Source organism: Sapajus apella, unplaced genomic scaffold (assembly GCF_009761245.1).
Source record: "Sapajus apella isolate SASKATOON/1434 unplaced genomic scaffold, GSC_monkey_1.0 scaffold101, whole genome shotgun sequence".
NCBI classification, from domain to species: Eukaryota; Metazoa; Chordata; class Mammalia; order Primates; family Cebidae; genus Sapajus; species Sapajus apella.
Window position 1 is genome coordinate 6377243 of NW_022437041.1, and position 17996 is coordinate 6395238.

Here is a 17996-nt window from a genome sequence, read left to right on the forward strand (position 1 = left end):
TTAATGGAGTCTTGCTCTGTCGCCCAGGCTGGAGTATAGTGGAGCGATCTCAGCTCACTGCAACCTCCACCTCCTGGGTTCAAGCAATTCTGCTGCCTTAGCCTCCCGAGTAACTGGGACTACAGGCTCGCACCACCACACCCAGCTAATTTTTGTATTTTTAGTAGAGACAAGGTTTCACCATGTTGAGCAGGGTGGTCTCAATCTCTTGACCTCGTGATCCGCCCACCTTGACCTCCCAAAGTCCTGGGATTATGGCATGAGCCACCGTACCTGGCCTGTTTATCCAACAGGTATCTTTAATGAGGAAAATGATACAATCTAAAAGCTGCAGAAGAGTTCCACGCAACTCGGGATTCTATCCAGGAATATCTAACTTTAAAAGAGACCCTTGACTACATGAGAAGAGTACTACTGCCTATCTCTCATGCTATTTTCTGGTCACATACACTCCCACTGCCCACTCCCCAGCCACGGTCCCCACAAGATTCCCCATCTACAAGCTCCTCCCAACCCCCAGGCCCAAACTGTCAATCCACACACATCTTTGAGACCCTAGTCTGTGTGCCACAGCCAGCCTCAGGCAAAACTGAAAAATAATTAATATTTGTTTTTTGAGTCCCCTCTTTTCTCCCAATCAGGAAAAGGGAAGTGATGGGCTGTGAATGACCAATATTTATCTTTGTGGTAATAATACACGCAAGGAAAATGTCTTCCGATTAAAAACATGAGCAAGAGGCCAGGCACTGTGACTCATGCCTGTAATCCCAGCACTCTGGAGGCCGGGGCAGGCAGATCATGTGGTCAGGAGTTAGAGACCAGCCTGGCCAATATGGTGAAACCCCATCTCTACTAAAAATACAAAAATTAGCTGGGTATGGTGGCTCAACCCCATAATCTCAGCTCCTTGGGCAACTGAGGCAGAAGAATCGCTTGAACCTGGGAGGTGGAGGTTGCAGTGAGCTGAGATCACACCACTGCACTCCAGCCTGGGTGACAGAGCGGAAAAAAGAATCGCTTGAACCAGGAAGGAGGAGGTTGCAGAGAACTGAGATCACGCCACTGCATTCCAGCCTGGGAGACTCCATCTCAAAAAAAGAAAAAAAATACATAAGCAGGTAAACTAGAAATGTCCTGGAAGGAGATGTGAATGTATGCACTGCCTCATCTTGTTCACATGCCCTACCTGAAGCATGAATCCCAAGCTGACTAAAAAATAATATACAATACCAGGAAGCCCCCAAGGGGACCTAAACAAACACTGGGAAGCCAAGGGCCACGGGCACACATTGTAGGTGAAGCCCCCCTTGCTCAACACAACCCATAGGATAAGTGACAAATATGTTAAGGTTTTTCCTGGGCTGTAGGACTCTTACCGTTCAAACTAAGGAGCAAGAATATTCTACCACTTCACAAGTTTTAATACTGTTTTCTTCAAAGACCAGAAGGTTCAAAACATGTATCCTCAATATCACACCTGTGAAATTAATTCCACACGATGCAGGCTACTTGATCAACTCCTTTTTCCAGGTTTTTTTCTATAATGATTAAGAAACAGCGACTACTTACTGAATGTCTGTCACATGCCAGGTAGATATTAACTAGATTTTACAAACGGGGAAACTGAGGCTGGAGGAAGACAAGCGACTTGTCCAAGATCACAAAGCTACAAAGTGACTGGATTCCAGCCCCGTCTGACCAAAATGCATGCTCACCTAGTTCATACCCTCGCTCCTCTCCTCTAAGAGTGTGGGTTCCACCATGTCAACGCAATATGGAGGTAATTCCAAAAAACTGCTAAAATAAGAGAAGGCAGTTAACTGGGTCAAAGGAACATCCCCAAAGGCAAGACAGGCTCTTTGCTAGGAAACACGTGCTCCTCCCTGAAAGACAGCCTTCCACCCTCAACTTCTTTTTCTTCAAATTCCCACCAGTGACAAGTCTCTCCATTAAGTAAAATCACAGTCTCAAGAAAAAAATTTTAACCAAAATCTGCCATGTTTCATGCTCTCACTAAAATCTAAAACCAGCCAATTCTCACCTCTGAGCAGATTTTCTGTTTCGTAAACATCTGAGTGCTCCTTAAAGGTTCACCTCCCATCGCATTCACATTCCAGCATCTGCTCAGCTTCCCCGCGTCCCGGCAACAAGAGGGACTCCTACAGGAACCCATTCACAGAAGTTCTGAAATCTAAGCCCTCTACATCTACAAAACGGTTTGAATTACTGGGAAATGCTTCTAATTAAGACGATCATAACAAAAGCCAGCAATAAAACGTAATCAAGTAACACCACAGTATGTGGACATTTCCTATGACGTGCTCAGAAGTCCAGGAAAGGACCCTCTCCAGCTCAGTTTTCTGACCCACAAGCTGCCCCCTCAAAGCACACAGAAGAATTAAATTTGGCCACCTTTTTATATACTTTTAAGCAACCAATTTGAGACGCTGTCCACCATACGTTCCAGGAAAACGGAATTTTACAGCTGGATACTTAAGACCATTATAAAGTTTAAAGAAGTTGCCCAGATTTAAGACTTCAAGGCAAACAGACTAAAAATGCTCTTTAAAAATGTAATGCTTTTAAGATTTTCCTTTCTAGATTTGAGTTACTGGAGCTTTGTTAAGCAACTGTTGAAAAGCCTGGCACATAGATTCGTGGTCTTGGAAGAACTGCAGGCTGGAGGACATACACATACTGCCTTGTACAAATGAACAGATTATTCCAATTCTTCCCTCATCCTGCACCAAGTCCAAATTCAAGACTGACACTAGTCTCCACAGAGAGCAAAGGAAAAATGTGACAAAGATTTTCCAGCCAGCCCCGCCCCTCCTCCCGCACGCCCTCAGCTCATACAAGCACACAGCCGATTCTATGCACGTTGAATTCAGGGCCAGTTTGTGTACCATGACATCAGTGCAGTATAATGAGCCAAGTTTAAACTCCATCTGGGACAAATAATGTCCAAGCACACTGTGACTTCTTTTGTTTATATACAGTGACTAAATATGTCTTGGTGGTAAATGAACTAACTCAAGATTTATTTCCCAAGGCCTCCAAAACAATATTCTGCACCCCGAAGCAACTCTCTGCCTCCAGTTCTATTTCCAAGGCTATGCGTAAGTGATTTTTAGCAGAATGCATGACTTTTGAAACATATAATTAACATCTTGAGGAGAGTCAGAATCCAAGCAGTCCTTCATCAATCTAAAACAAAGAAAACGAGGAACTCACGAGCAAACGGGGACTGTATTGCTGTTCATAGTAAAAATCTGCATTACGCTTAATTCTAAATTCCCCTTGGAAAACAGGAAAAGCAGAGAGGGGAGATATTTAAGAAATACCTGTGAAGCCAAGTGGCCATTTTCTTTCCTTTTGAAGGATAAACTTTGTTTCTTTCAGAATGAACAAACCACCTTTTTTTTTTTTTTTTTTTTTTTTTTTGAGACAGTCTTGCTCTGTCTCCCAGGCTGGACTGCAATGGCTCAATCCTGGCTCAGTGCAACTGCCTTTTCCCGGGTTCAAGCGATTCTCCTGCCTCAGCCTCCCGAGTAGCTGGCACTACAAGGTGCCTACCACCACGCCCAGCTGATTTTTGTATTTTTTAGTAGAGAGACAGGGTTTCGCCATGTTGGCCACGCTGGTCTCGAACTCCTGACCTCAGGTGATCCACCTGCCTTGGCCTCCCAAAGTGCTGGGATTACAGGCGTGAGCCACTGCGCCCAAGCCAGTCTTTAGATTTCTTAAGTCTCAAAAACTGCCTCTAGGCTTATGCGGTTTTTGAATGGAAATGAAGGACGGGGTTTGGGAAGAAAAGGCAGGCAAAAGGCCCTTTTCTGCCTACAGGATGAGACTCCCACAGGGGAGGAACCTCTGCTACCCTTCTCTGGCCACCATCATCTCTCAGCACCTGCTGACCCGCGAGAAAGCAGCCCTCCTATTGCCAATCTCAAGAAAAGAACACTTCCCTAAGGAAAAAAAGGAGACGCTTAGGAAGATTTCACTCTCAGCTCCTTTTCTAAACAAGAGCCTGGCCTCCAGCCCTCCTAAATACCACCACTGATGCTTAGTCCTCAATTTTCAGAAGCTGGGGAGCCAGAGGCACTGTCACTTTCTTCAGTTAATTTGGAGATCATGTAACATAATGAAGAGAACAGCCTCTATAAACTTTAGAATTCACTACTGTGCAAAAACCTAGTCCCATGTCTCTCCCCAGCTATTTACCTGAACAAAACTAAGAAGAGGTAAGTCCAACCCAGGCAGCGCCACCTTTCCCAGAAGGTAGGATCTAAGTTTTGCAAGAGGAGATAAGTGGGTTCAAATCCCTGCTCTGTGATCTGCCAGCTGCAAATATGTAACCTTTCTTGCCTCTGGTTTTGTCTTTGAAGATGATTGCCACCTTATGAGGTTAGGAGTTCAAGACCAGCCTGGCCAACATGGTGAAACCCACCTCTACTAAAAATACAAAAATTAGCCAGGCGTGGTGGCAGGCACTTGTAATCCCAGCTACTCAGAAGGCTGAGGCAGGAGAATCGCTGGACCTGGGAGGCAGAGGTTGCAGTGAGCTGAGACCATGCCACTACACTCCAGCCTGGGTGACAGAGCCAGACTCTGTCTTAAAAAAAAAAAGAAAAGATGATTGCTGTCTTCCAGGGTGTGTAATTACTGGATGAAATGTTGTGTGTAAGTGCTCAGTACCAGCCCCAGCACCTCAGAAGCCCTCCCCAATAGTCACTAATCCTTCCCTCCACCTCAGCAGGAATAAAGAGGTAAAAGTATCAGTTAGAAGACACTCTTTCCAACAACTTGAACTTCGTGTCCAGAGATAGCCACTCAAGTAAAAGTTGAGATTGGGTTAAGACTAAAAGCATTCTGGTGATCAGCAGGCTTCCAAAGTAACACTTAAGTTGGAGGTAAATGCCAAAAATTTAGTCAAACATGTGGCAGTCTTTCAAAGTCCTAACTGTGATCTTTAGTGTAGTTTTTAGATTGCTAAGGTGTGGAAATCTCTGCCTTACAGCAGCTTTTTCCTACATTTCCCCCTAGGTTTAAGAATAATTATTAGAAAATGAGTCACTGCCCTCCTCCAAAGGCAGCACTCACACCTGGTGTGATACCTATCTTTCTGTCTCGTTAATGGAGGCTCTTTAAAGTTCCAAGATTGGGCCAAGCATGGTGGCTTGTGCCTGAAATCCCAGCACTTTGGGAGGTCAAGGTAGACAAATCACTTGAGGCTGGGACTTTGAGACCACACTGGACAACATGGTGAAGCCTTGTCTCTACTAAAAATTCAAAAATTAGCCAGGCATGGTGGAGCACGCCTGTAATACCAGCTACTTGGGAAACTGAGGCAGGAGAATTCCTTGAACTCAGGAGGCAGAGGTTGCAGTGAGCCAAGATCATGCCACTGTACTCCAGCCTGGGTGACAGAGTAAGACTTCGTCTACGGAAAAAAAAAGTTCCAAGATTGCTTAGAGTACCACAGTGTGCAGAAGTGGTCAGTAATAAGTAGGAGAGCTCTCATCCCGAGAAAACCCTTCTTTAAAGCTGAGAAAGCAAGAGACTGTGGAATGTAAGCTGGATGTGGACACCCATTTATGAAAGGGTGATATCTTCTAATGCCCAGCTCCACCTTCAACTGATTCCCGGTGTCCTGAAAACAGACAGATATTATTCAGACAGGGTATAGAGATAAACCTAGCGTCTGATTTCCCATCACAAACCCTAAGAGAAAAATATGGATGCCATTCATTTGTAATTGATATTAATATATTATAGTTTTACACTCAGTAAATGTAAATGCAAACGACTAAAGCCACCAAGTAAATTATAAAGATGTTTTCCATGTGACCCTTCTGCCAAGATGATAAGAGTTTAAATGGGTTCTAAACACATCCATTCTGGGAATATAAAAGAAAAATTAAGAATTAGCTGCAGGCCAGGTGCAGTGGTTCACGCCTGTAATCCCAGAACTTTGGGAGACCGAGGGGGGTGGATCACAAGGTCAGGAGTTCAAGATCAGACTGGCCAACATGACAAAACCCCATCTCTACAAAAATACAAAAATTAGTCGGGTGTGGTGGCGGGCACCTGTAATCCCAGCTACTCCAGAGGCTGAGGCAGAGAACTGCTTGAACCCGGGAGGCAGAGGTTGCAGTTAGCCAAGACTGCGCCACTGCACTCCAGCCTGGGCAACAGAGTGAGACTCCATCTAAAAAAAGAAAAAAAATTCGCTGTATTACTGTGCCTATTTAACTACCAAAAAACATTACTAATTAAAGGACATCCTTCTGCATGTCATAGCTTCTCCCATGAAGTAAATGACAACTCAGTACTCCAATATAAAGACCAAAGAAACTTCTGAGACCGTAACACGCTCAGTGATTAATTTTTCTAACTACCTCTTAGAAAACACAAAAAACATTTTACTGTATTCCACACTGGGTGACAGAATGAGACTCCAGCTAAAAAAAAAAAAAAATTATCAACTTCTGATTGCATGAATATAACCACAACAAAATAATGGTTTGGTTAAGGCCTGGCACGGTGGCTCACACCTGTGTAAGCCCACACTTGGGAGGTCTAGGCAGGGCAATAGCTTGAAACCAGAAGTTTGAGACCAGCGTGGGCAACACAGGGAGACTGTCTCTACAAAAAGTAAAAATAAGTACCAGGCCTGGGGGTGCATGCCTGTGGTCCCAGCTACTCAGGAGGCTGAGGTGGGAGGACAGTGTGAGCCCGGAAAGTTGAGGCTGCAGTGAGCTGGGATTGCATTACGGTACTACAGCCTGGAGAACAGAGTGAGTCTCAACAACAAAATAAAAACAAAACATTTTAATGACCCTTCCTGAAAATTAAAAGTCATGTAATATAATTGGTCAATAACTAACAAGTCCATTTCCCTTCAAATCTAAGGTGTGGCTCACAACAATTGATTTCCATTGTTTTGGGTTTCTATTTTTGGTTTTGTTTTGAGGTGGAGTCTCGCTCCGTTGCCCAGGCTGGAGTACAGTGATGTGATCTCGGTTCACCGCAACCTCCGCCTCCCAGGTTCAGTCGATTCTGCTGCCTCAGCCTCCTGAGTAGCTGGGACTACAAGTGCACACCACTGCTTCCGGCTTATTTCTGTATTTTTAGTAGAGACGGCGTTTCACCATATTGGCCAGACTGGCTCAAACTGCTGACCTCGTGATTGGCTGCCTTGTCCTCCCAAAGTGCTGGGATTACAGGCGTGAGCCACTGTGCCTGGCCCGATTTCCATTTTCTTAAACAATAGAAATGGAACCTTAGTAACAGCTTTACTGATATAAATACTTTCTAGTCAGCCTGCTCCCAAAACCAGACCACATTTACCTCTGGATCTTCGCTGTCTCCACTTAACTCCACTTATTTGCAAAGCAGACACCCTTGGAAGGGTAATTTGCTAAATGCATACTGTCCATTTTATCCAAATGCTTATACTGCAAGGAGCAAAGAAGGAGCAGGAAAGAGAGGATCCAGGAAGGGAAGGCCAAATCATTCTGGTTAATCAAAGTGCTGAACGCACCTGCTGCACAGGTAAAACACATTTGTTCCCACTAACAGATGACCTGGTCTGATGGTCACCTGTTAAGGAAAAAGGCCCAGGGCAGGGAAGAAATACCAATGTAGGCATGAACACTGCAGCAGCACGTGCATATTGTTTCTTCTGGGGACCCACCATGTCTAGCTTAAAATTATCGTAAACATTAAAGCTGACCAGAAAATGACTAAGAGGCACCTAGTTCTGACCAATGCCAGTTTCAATCTAAAGGCAGCTAAACCCAAGATTACCTAGATAAAACACTACGGCACTTTGGCAACTGGCTCCTTGGCAGGCTGTTTCTTTTTGCATTTGGAAATGTAGGCAAGAGAAAGAAAGAATGAGAATGATGTCTGCATTTGGAACCTGGAGAGTAACGTGACGAATTTTATGCAGTTTGCTCACTACTGTCATGTTTGGAGTGTGAGGAATATATTTTATATAGTCATATGTTTACATCAATCATTTGGACTAAAAAAGAAAAGAGTCTGCCTACATGAGAACGATTATGTGCAAACATATTCTGGATGCAGAAGTGTCTCATCTTAACACATTCTGGATGCAAAAATGTCTCCTCTTTTCTTCCTGTGTTTATATACTACTTTTACTTACTATGAGATACATCAATAGCTATCACATCACATTCGACATGACAAATACACATTTTCAAAACAAGAAAAACAGAAATCAGAGTTTGGAAATCTATCAAATTTAATTTATTTTTTATAAAGTTAATACAGAAACACTTTATGGCCAGACCCCAGTGCTTCGAGAAGCCACAGCGGGAGGATCCTTTGAGCCCAGGAGTTCAAGACCAGCCTTGGCAGCATAAGGAGACCCTATCTCAAATAAATAAATATTTCAAATAAAAACGCCTCATCTAGGTAACACCAGGGAAAGTTTACCCTTAAAAAAACTCTTTCAATAAATAAAGACTCAATTCTTGGAAACTGTAAAAAAAGATTATAAACACAAGTATTTCCATCTCTGCACCTGGACTACTTTTACCTTGCATCTGTGTTTAATGCCTAACTAAACTGTAAACAGTAAAACTAAGGAATCAGATTGTCTCTTTTGCTCTTTCTAGGCGTTAGTGAACATTCCATGTAGCACTTTTGGGGGGCCTCAAATCCAGTTCACTGACAACTAAAGGCCGAAAAAACAAAACCAAAACAACCCACATGGGTTCTAGCATGTTACCAGGTAAAGCTGAAATCCCTCTACAAAGCCACATTAACCGGAGCCTAGCCTAATTCATTTTACCGGTCCTGGGGCAAGTAGACAACTACAAGATTTAAAACACGTTATCAGTTTGATATACAATGCACACGCCGGAAAAAACTTAATCATCTTGCTGTCTTTAAAATACAATACGCATGAGCACAAGATGTAATTTAAAGTTTAAAAAGTTAACAATTTCCAGATCCAAACCGGGACGACCACAGAGCTCAGGCAGGCTTGGAAACTACATGAAGTGGACAGGGTAGGGACTGAAGAGGACATTCCCCATCAAAAGCAAACGGCTTGCAATTTTTGTGCTAGTCAATTGTTGCCAAGGAGGAAGACCAGCCCAGTGTTATCACATCTTCTGGTTTTTCCAAATAAACAGAAAAATCCAGAGTTTTTAAATAAATCTTCCCATTTTTAATATTGGTACTGAAATCTTAAGGTAAAACAAATACACACACACACACACCCCCATGCCTGTATGACAAAGGCAGTAAGTGGCTACTTTTCAAGCCCTGATATAATGAATTAAATCTGTTCATTGCTTTCATCCTTCATCCATTCAAAAAGATTTACTGAATGCTACTTCAGATGCCAGGCACAGTATGAACAAGGGAGACCCAGTCCCTCAGTCCCTGCCCACCCTGAGTTAACAAGGAAATCAGACAGTCAAACATTGCAGTAATTTGAAAACAATCGTAATGTTAAAAACACTTTAGGATTTAAAATTGCCTTATTCTGCAGCGCAACCCTACCATGCCAGTATTTTACCTTAATCCTTCCTATTTTAAAGGCAGCTCCATTTCTAGCATTTGAAGGATACTGACTACATCTTGTATCTTATTATTATTGCCTTTGGCTAATTAAATTCTGAAGTGTCTCTCAACCCAGACAGCTCAGGGCTGCCCTAATTATATGTCCAATGTTCTAATTATTGGAGGTGCCACATATAACAACACCCTCTGATAACATGGTATCAACATTTTCCTTTGTAAGACTGAGATTCTGCATAGGCTCTGCCTTTTTGGAAGCTTTCGTAGGAAGCAAAATTGGCAAAACTAACTCAGAGAGGTCTGACAAGTCAGACCACAGATCTGGCTAAACTCACACCTTTTTTTACAGTTCAAAGGAGGCCCTGAAAATAGGGGTTGCTGCCTCTGCAGCTGGAACGTGAATCTGGTTGAGAGGTGCTTGTGATCCGCCCCACTGTGGAGTCAGTCATTCTGAGCAATGGGCATCAAGGGGACGGGTGGACCGCCAGCCTGGAGAATCAGAGGACAAATACGTTCACTAACAAAGATACTAAACAGCAAAGGCTCAAGCAAAGAGATCACCAACTAGACACATAAGGTTTATTTGTAGTGCCCGCAATAGCTCCCCATTGCATATGCAATCCCTATAGAGCATTCTCCTGTAATAAAACAGAAACAGATTACCTGATGTACAAAGTCTGGCTAGTTCTAGGCTTCACTTCATGTTAGATCTGACCCAGGCTCAGCCTCCCCATGGATACTTTTCCCAGCCTGGTCTGTTTTCCTGCCCATCTAACCCACCCCTCAAATCTTCCTCTGAACTCCTACGCACTGTGGCTCTGTGACACTCTGTAATTCAAGCACTCTCCCGTGACTCAATGTATATGTAAATACAGCCTTTTTTTTTTTTTTTTTTTTTTTTTGGCAGGCCCCATTTTTCTTGCCAACTAGATTGCTCATTCCTTTAGGGCAAAAACAGTGCCTTATTCGTCTTTGTGTCGCCAGCACCTAAGGCAGTGCCGGCACACAGGACATTTGATAAATGCTTATTAAAATGAACAAATCTATTATTCCATCACTCCTAAATTTAGTCATAAATCCTATCCTCTCACTCTTTTACCCCAAATTTCAAAGTACAGAGGCTGACAGTATCTTGACATCAGAGGGCTTTGTAGTTTGAGTGGCAGAGGAAAAATGAATGGCAGTGAGCAATAATAACTTTATTTACGCATTTGCACAAGTCGCGCAATTTCTCATGCATCTTGCTGCTGAAGAATGTGACCCAAGGCTGAGCTTCCCCATACCTGGTTTTCTGCACCCAACACTGACCAGCGTCTTTCTATTTTCTAGCTGCAGCCCCCACCCATAACAGGTTTCTACCACAAAAGGAGCTCTTCGGTAATGTTAGTGAGCGACAATAGCTGCAGTCTCTTTTTGAACTGTCACTACCATTCTCATTTAAATATCCTTCTCTCTCCTGGGTAATCTTCCCAAGAGTTGTTTATTCATTTTTCTACACTATGCTGATTATAAAACTTCCTTCCTGCTCGGATTTCTGAGGAGGACACAAGCTCTGTTATGTAAGCAAAACTCTTCATGGGTCCCCCGGCCCCGTGGTTATCAGTATATTTCAACAGTAAACCTGTGCAGTGGCAGGATTTGAACTACTGAATGCAAGAAGGAAGCCATCAAGGAGAACGTTATTCAGAAGATACCAACCAGAACAGAAAGGTCACTGGGTTAGGAGGAGGGGCACATACGAGGTCAAAGACAAGCTGACATGAGCACCATCTGAAGGTGGAAAGCTTTAACACGTGGAATGTGCTGTCTGGAAATGTGTATTCAAAATAATGCTCCAGGAAAAAACGCTGGTTACGTATTCTGTCTAGAAAAACAAGGGCTTTCAAAAGAAGAAACAAAAGAGGGGAAAAAAACTCTCTCCATGAAATGACATGTTAAGTGCTGATTGACAGGAATCGGCAAAGTCAAGAGAACTGGACATGACTGAGGCAACTGTAATTAGCCTCCTGCCTTCCAGGACAAGTAGATGATGCATTATCCTGAGCTAGCAGGAGAGGCAGGTTTTCTGTATATGTTTAAGAAGATCTACTTTCTGAAGAAGAGGCATTAAAAACCCTCAGCAATATTCCAGAAGCTTAAAAGAGAAGAGAGAGAATAACAGTAGGACAAATCATTTACTAGATGCCCTCCATGTGCTAAATGCTAGTCAGGTCAAAGAGGCATCTAATTCAAGCCAGTTCCACTAGGAACTGACCCTCAGTAAAAACATATTTAAGGAAAGTCATTAAAAATATAATATAAAGAATATATTGTGCCACTTTATGTTATGAAATATATATACGAAATATATAACATATGCCACTCTATATTATATATAAGATACAATATAAATTATATAAATATATTACATATTATGTTATATGTAATAATATATTACATATTATATATCTTATATATAAATATATTTGTATATACTTTATGTTATATATAATATATATTATATGCATATAATATAAAGTGGCACACTACATTAAAGGAAAGTCATTAAGAATACATATTTAAGGCAGACATATTTAAGGAAAGTCAAGAGGAACATAATATAAAGAATATATTATGCCACTTTATATATAATATATATTATGTGAAATATATAATATATGCCACTTTATACTATATATGATACAATATAAATTATATAAATATATTACATATTATGATATATGTAATATATTACATACTATATATTTTATATATAAATATATTTTACATACATTATATATAATATGTATCATATGCATATAATATAAAGCGGCACACTACCCTCATGCAGGTCACAGATACCCTTATAATGTCACATGTTGAATTAACAGATCAGTAAACTCTGCAATCCTATGTCGACACTTCCGTTTTTAACATAATGGTTTAACTGGTAGCTGCTATTAATTTTTCAGAAATTATTAAAAATATTAAACCAGTTTTTAAAAGCCAGAATTAGGGCTGATGTTTATTCTTCTGTGCACAACACTGGCTGTTATATTTTAAAATCACTAAAATGCAGAAGTCCATAACAAACACAGGTAAGTTAATATACCACTAGCTTCTGAATATGTCAACAAAGGCATCAATTCTCTGATTATCAAAGGGCACTCATCATCATTTACGCAGCCACACATTAAAAACTCAGGTTGAAACCTGACGTTTGTAGCTCAAGAATAGTATACAATTAGGCATATTCAAGGGAAGCAAACTTTATTTAGCTAAGCCAGGCTGTAGTTACTCAGGGGTGGAAGAAATTACTGGTGATAAAAAACAGAGATAAAGCTATTTAGAAAATAATACTTCAAAATAAAGCTACTCAATTTCACTTTTGGTTATATATACAAGAGAAATAAGAACATGTCCACGCAAGAATCTATGCATAGCAGCATCATTCACAACAGTCCAAAAGTGAAAATAACTAAAATGTCTAACAGAACATGAACAGATTAATAAAATGTGGTATATCCATGCAGTAAAATGTTATTTGGCAATAAAAAAGGAATACAGTACTGACACATGCTACCATGTGAAGGAACCTTAGAAATGTGTTGAGTGAAAGATGCCAGACACGAAAGACCAAATGTCACATAATTTTATGAAATTCCAGCATAGGCAATATCTACCTACAGAGACAGAAAGTAGGTAAATTCACGGTTACCTAGAATGGAGGAAGGGAGAGAGAAAATAGGAAACGGAGTGATTCCTCCAGGGTTCTTTTTAGAGTGATAAAAATGTTCTGAATTCATTGTAGTGAAGGTTGTACAATTCTGTGAATATACTAGATTCCAATGACTGTATACTTAAGTATACAATTATAACTCAATTAAGCTGTTAAATAAGAAAAGCTATTGTGTCAGCTGCTTCTGTTCTGTTTCTTGTTGCTATCCATTTTTAGTTGATAATGCTTTTAAAAGCTTCGTTCATAATGAGGATGACTTTTTAAGAATCATCCTTTTCACTCTTCCCCTTTTCCTGTTACCTGCGTAAAATGACAAACCAAGGTTTTAAACTTCATGTGACTCCAAATAATGAAAATTAACAGTGTGTCTTACTTAGAGAGCCAGAACGCAACAGAGAATGCTGCCAAGAACTAGTCCTAATTACATCCAGAAAGCAGCTGAACAGAAATCAGGAGGAGGAGGGTTGTGGGAACTGAAGAGCTTTCTCATAACTGTGGTAGTTCTTCTGCATATACAGAGAAATGTTTAGCATGTCCTTTGCACAGCTGCAAAGTATTAAAAGCCCTGTAAACACATACAAGGTAAGCTTCGCCATACATACTCCTAACAGACATTTAGAGGCAGAGCCCTGTGGCCAGAGCATGGCTCTTTACAAGGGTATGATTTGAGTGGTGGCTGAGGCGCCACGTACATTAGGAAGCCACCACCAAGGCTCTGTTGCACAATGCCTGCAATGTCCACCCAGAGTCAATCCCCTGCCTCCGAAAGGTTCTTATTAAGATGAAGAGGTGTTGCTTTGGTGAGAAAGCACAGTAAAAGCCTCAGAAAACATTCATATTGATTAATTCTGAAACTAATTGTCATCAAGGTTGTACAATTCTGTGGACATACGAGATTCCACTTTAAGTGGGTGAATTATGTGACCTGTGAATTGTGTGACCTCGGTAAAGCTGTTAAATAAGGAGAGCTGTTGTGTAAGCTGCTTCTGGTCACATTGTTTCGTGTTGTTATTCATTCATACCTGTCTCTGGTATGTGACCTGTAGCTTGATCCTTTAACATGGAACCACCTGAGCCCTACACATTACACAGGCTCTTGCGGGCAAGCAGCAAATACCAGCAGGTGCCCAGAGCAAGCACTGAAAACTCATGCAGCCCCACACTCTGGGAGCCTGTCTTGGAGACTCGCCTTTATTCCTGGTTCCTTTGAATGGCCCTCTATCCCTCCCCTGTCCCCGCTTCCTCTTGTGTTTCTCTGCCATGTTAGCTTTCCTTCTCTGCCTTCCCCTTGTGCCTTCATCTGGGTTCCTCACACAGGCCCCGCGCCTACCTAGGCCAGTGTTAAATGTTAGAACCCAAGGAAAGAACAGAGGCTTGAAAGGATGAGGGAGACACGGGATGGAGACTCTGGGAGTAGAATGAGGAAGGAAAATGTCAGGCGCAGAGGCCACCGCCTGAGCTGAGCCCCAGTGATGTAGAGGCAACGTCAAAGCATAGCACATCTTGGGCTGGTCCTGCTGAAAGGGACATTTCTTTTCTTTCTTTTGAGATCTCACTGTGTCGCCCAAGCTGGGGTGCAGTGGCACAATCTCAGCTCACTGCAACCTCTGCCTTCTGGGTTCAAGGGATTCTCCTGCCTCAGCCTCCTGAATACCTAGGATTACAGCCACCTGCCACCACACCCAGCTACTTTTGGGTTTTTAGCAGAGATGGGGTTTCACCATGTTGGCCAGGCTGGTCTCGAACTCCTGACCTCAGGTGATCCGCCCACCTTGGCCTCCCAAAGTGCTGGGATTGCAGGCGTGAGCCACCACACTCGAACAAGAGGGACATGTCTAATGCACTTTGCCCCCTTAACAATTTTACATACTAAGGAAAAACTAGAGTTAATGCCAAGAGCTTGGCACAAGGATATTAACGCTTCTAACACAACTAAACATATTTACTAATTAAAAACACAAACAGTTCCCTCTCGTGAGAGTTTTTATGTCTACCCCCACTTTTTGATAAAGCTTGATTATTCTATTTATAAAACAGATACATTAACAAATTCCTCTTTTCTTATTAGCTTCAGAAAACTTCCTAGATTTAATAGAAATGTGAGTGTTTTTTTTTTTTTGCTTTTTAGAGACGGGATCTCACTGTGTTGCCCAGGCTCGTCTCAAACTCCTGCTTCATCCTCCTGAGTAATTAGGATTACAGGCATACACCGCCACACCCAGCTTTAAAAATATGGTTTTGTTAACCAAAATTGTTAAGCAGCGTCTGCTTACGTTGAAATAAGATACACAGGGGAGGGAAATGCCACATAGCCTGCTGGGCAAGTGAAATCACAGACATGGGAGAAATCATCAAAACATAAACAATGCTGTACAACAGCAGGCACGGGTGGCCTCGGGTCTCCTAGCTACACCGGCAAATGGGAAGGAGGTGACCTCATCTCAGAGACAACCTAAGTCCTTTTCCAAGTTTACTCACATTTGACTAAATGCCTTGTCTTTTTTTATGTCTTTTTATTAGTAATCCTTTTAATTGGGAGACCAGACACTGCATCATGAAACCATCCCCAACACTGTGCAACCTTCCCATGAACTACCGGAGCACCGTGAGCGGAAGCGGAGCAGGCAGAGAATGACCGATCGAGGGGCCAGCACTAACACGGAAGGCTGGCGGCCAGGCAGCGCCATCGGGTTCTACTCCAGGTGTCTAACGGCATGGCTTGAAGCAGGCCACTGACATCATAAAGCTTTTCTTTTGAAAAGATCCCTCAGGACCTATGTGGAGAATGCTTGCTGGTGGGGCAAAAGTAAAAGCAGAGAGACCAGTGACAAGGGCTGGCCCACCCTTCCCTAGTGAGATGATGGCACAGGGTCCAGTGGCGGTAGTGGAAATGAAGTGGATATGGCAGAGTATGGAATCAACACGTGCTCCTGAGATAAAGCCAACAGGACACGCTACAGACTGAAGAGGAAGATGAGAACAGAGTGAAGCCTGTGAAGAGAGGAATGGCAGGTAAGGAACGAGAGGAAGTAGAGAAACACTGCCAAAGAGGAAAAAGGGACAGGGGTGGCAGCTGGAGGGGGATATGGAATCAAGTGAGGACGTTTTGTTTTATTGGGAGGTGAGACGTGCAGGTGTTTATGTTTTTAAGATAAAAGATACTGGCGTTATGTTGGCAGAAGTAATCCAGTAGAGAAAAAGATTCGGGAATCAGGGCGATGGCAGCATCAGTGGTGAGAAGGCATGAGATGTATTCAATTAACAAACATTTACTAAGCACCTGTTACACGTTTTTCATTCTTAAGAGGTTCATGGTGCGATGCAGGAGAAAATAAGATAAATTACTAAGCAGCAAGGTCAGCTCCAACAAAGGTATATACAAAGAATTAATGTACTATGACAGATAAGACTGTGAATATACTATATGATTGAATAGAGCAAGGGGCATGTACTGACGTCAAATAAATGACTGATTCACTTATTTGCATTATAAATATATTTTGGGTAAATATTTTCCAAGCAATTGTTTCCAATTCTACTTTTCATAAAATTGAAATTTGCCTTTATGCTTCTGATGAATGTACAATTTTTTTTTTTTGGAGACAGAGTCTCCCTCTGTCACCAGGCGCCAGGCTGGAGTACAGTGATGCAATCTCGGCTCACTGCAACCTCTGCCTCCCAGGTTCAAGCAATTCTCCTGCCTCAGCCTCCCAACTAGCTGGGACTACAGGCATGCACCCCCACGCCCAGCTAATTTTTGCATTTTTAGTAGAGACGGGGTTTCACCATGTTGGCCAGGATGGTCTCGATCTCTTGACCTCGTGATCCGCCCGCCTTGGCCTCCCAAAGTGCTGGGATTACAGGCTTCAGCCCCATGCCCAGCCAAGACAAAATATTTATTTAGTTACAAGACTGAGCAAGCCTAGTTGTTGTAATAAAAAATTTTTAATTAACATTAGAAATAATAGTTCAATCCCAAATCATTGGTTAAAGTTTCGCTTACTGTCTAAATTGTTGTCCCCAAGTGGTACTCGACTGAGTTCACAAATAACTTCTCTATTCTACAGTGTTCAATTAGGGACAAAGGAGATTTAGAGAAAATAAGTAGCATGATTTTACGAGCTACACATTTGGAAGGACTATTCCAGGAGCAACAGTGGATTCCCACAGTCCTACACGTCTTGTCGAGATCACTCCTGTGTGAAGCCAAAACCTGACCTTCTGAACATGTTTCTCTGGTCAACCAAGCAAAGTAGTCAAGTACCACATGGTATGAATAAACAGTCACTTTATTTCGAAGACTTGTAAACAGTCTCAAAATGACTCACTTCAAGAATCATCCACTTTTCGATGTTTCAAGAATACAAACTGAATGAGGGAAGATTCTGTTCTCCAAAATCACAGCATTTTTAAAAACGATACAGTAATTCTACAACAAAAACACTTACCTCTAGAAATCCTAAGGTTTGAAGTCACAAACCTTTGAATCCCAAAATAAATCAGACACTGGGTTACTTTTTCCCACCTAGAGAATTTGACTTAAATTTCCCTCTTCCTACACCAACCTGCTGAGCTGCATCTCCATTCACCAAGTGGGGCATCATGGCGACCTCTCCGTTCAGCAATGGTGGCAGTTCCAGAGGGATTTGGTCGGTCATCATCATTGTGACGTACATTCATGGAGAACTTCCCTCAACTGGCTTCCTGCAAGAGAACC

General features: G+C 42.1%; 1 protein-coding gene across 3 annotated transcripts in view; it reads right to left on the reverse strand.

Annotated features, from left to right (window-relative positions):
- Nucleotides 1–17996, reverse strand: part of FNDC3B (fibronectin type III domain containing 3B) — a 370196-nt gene that overhangs the window by 272315 nt on the left and 79885 nt on the right. For all 3 annotated transcript variants that reach the window (XM_032258261.1, XM_032258262.1, XM_032258263.1), the window contains exon 2: nucleotides 17845–17983. In XM_032258261.1, coding sequence (XP_032114152.1) covers nucleotides 17845–17955 — 111 coding nt within the window. In that variant the 5' untranslated portion in view covers nucleotides 17956–17983. The remainder of the gene's footprint in view (nucleotides 1–17844; nucleotides 17984–17996) is intronic.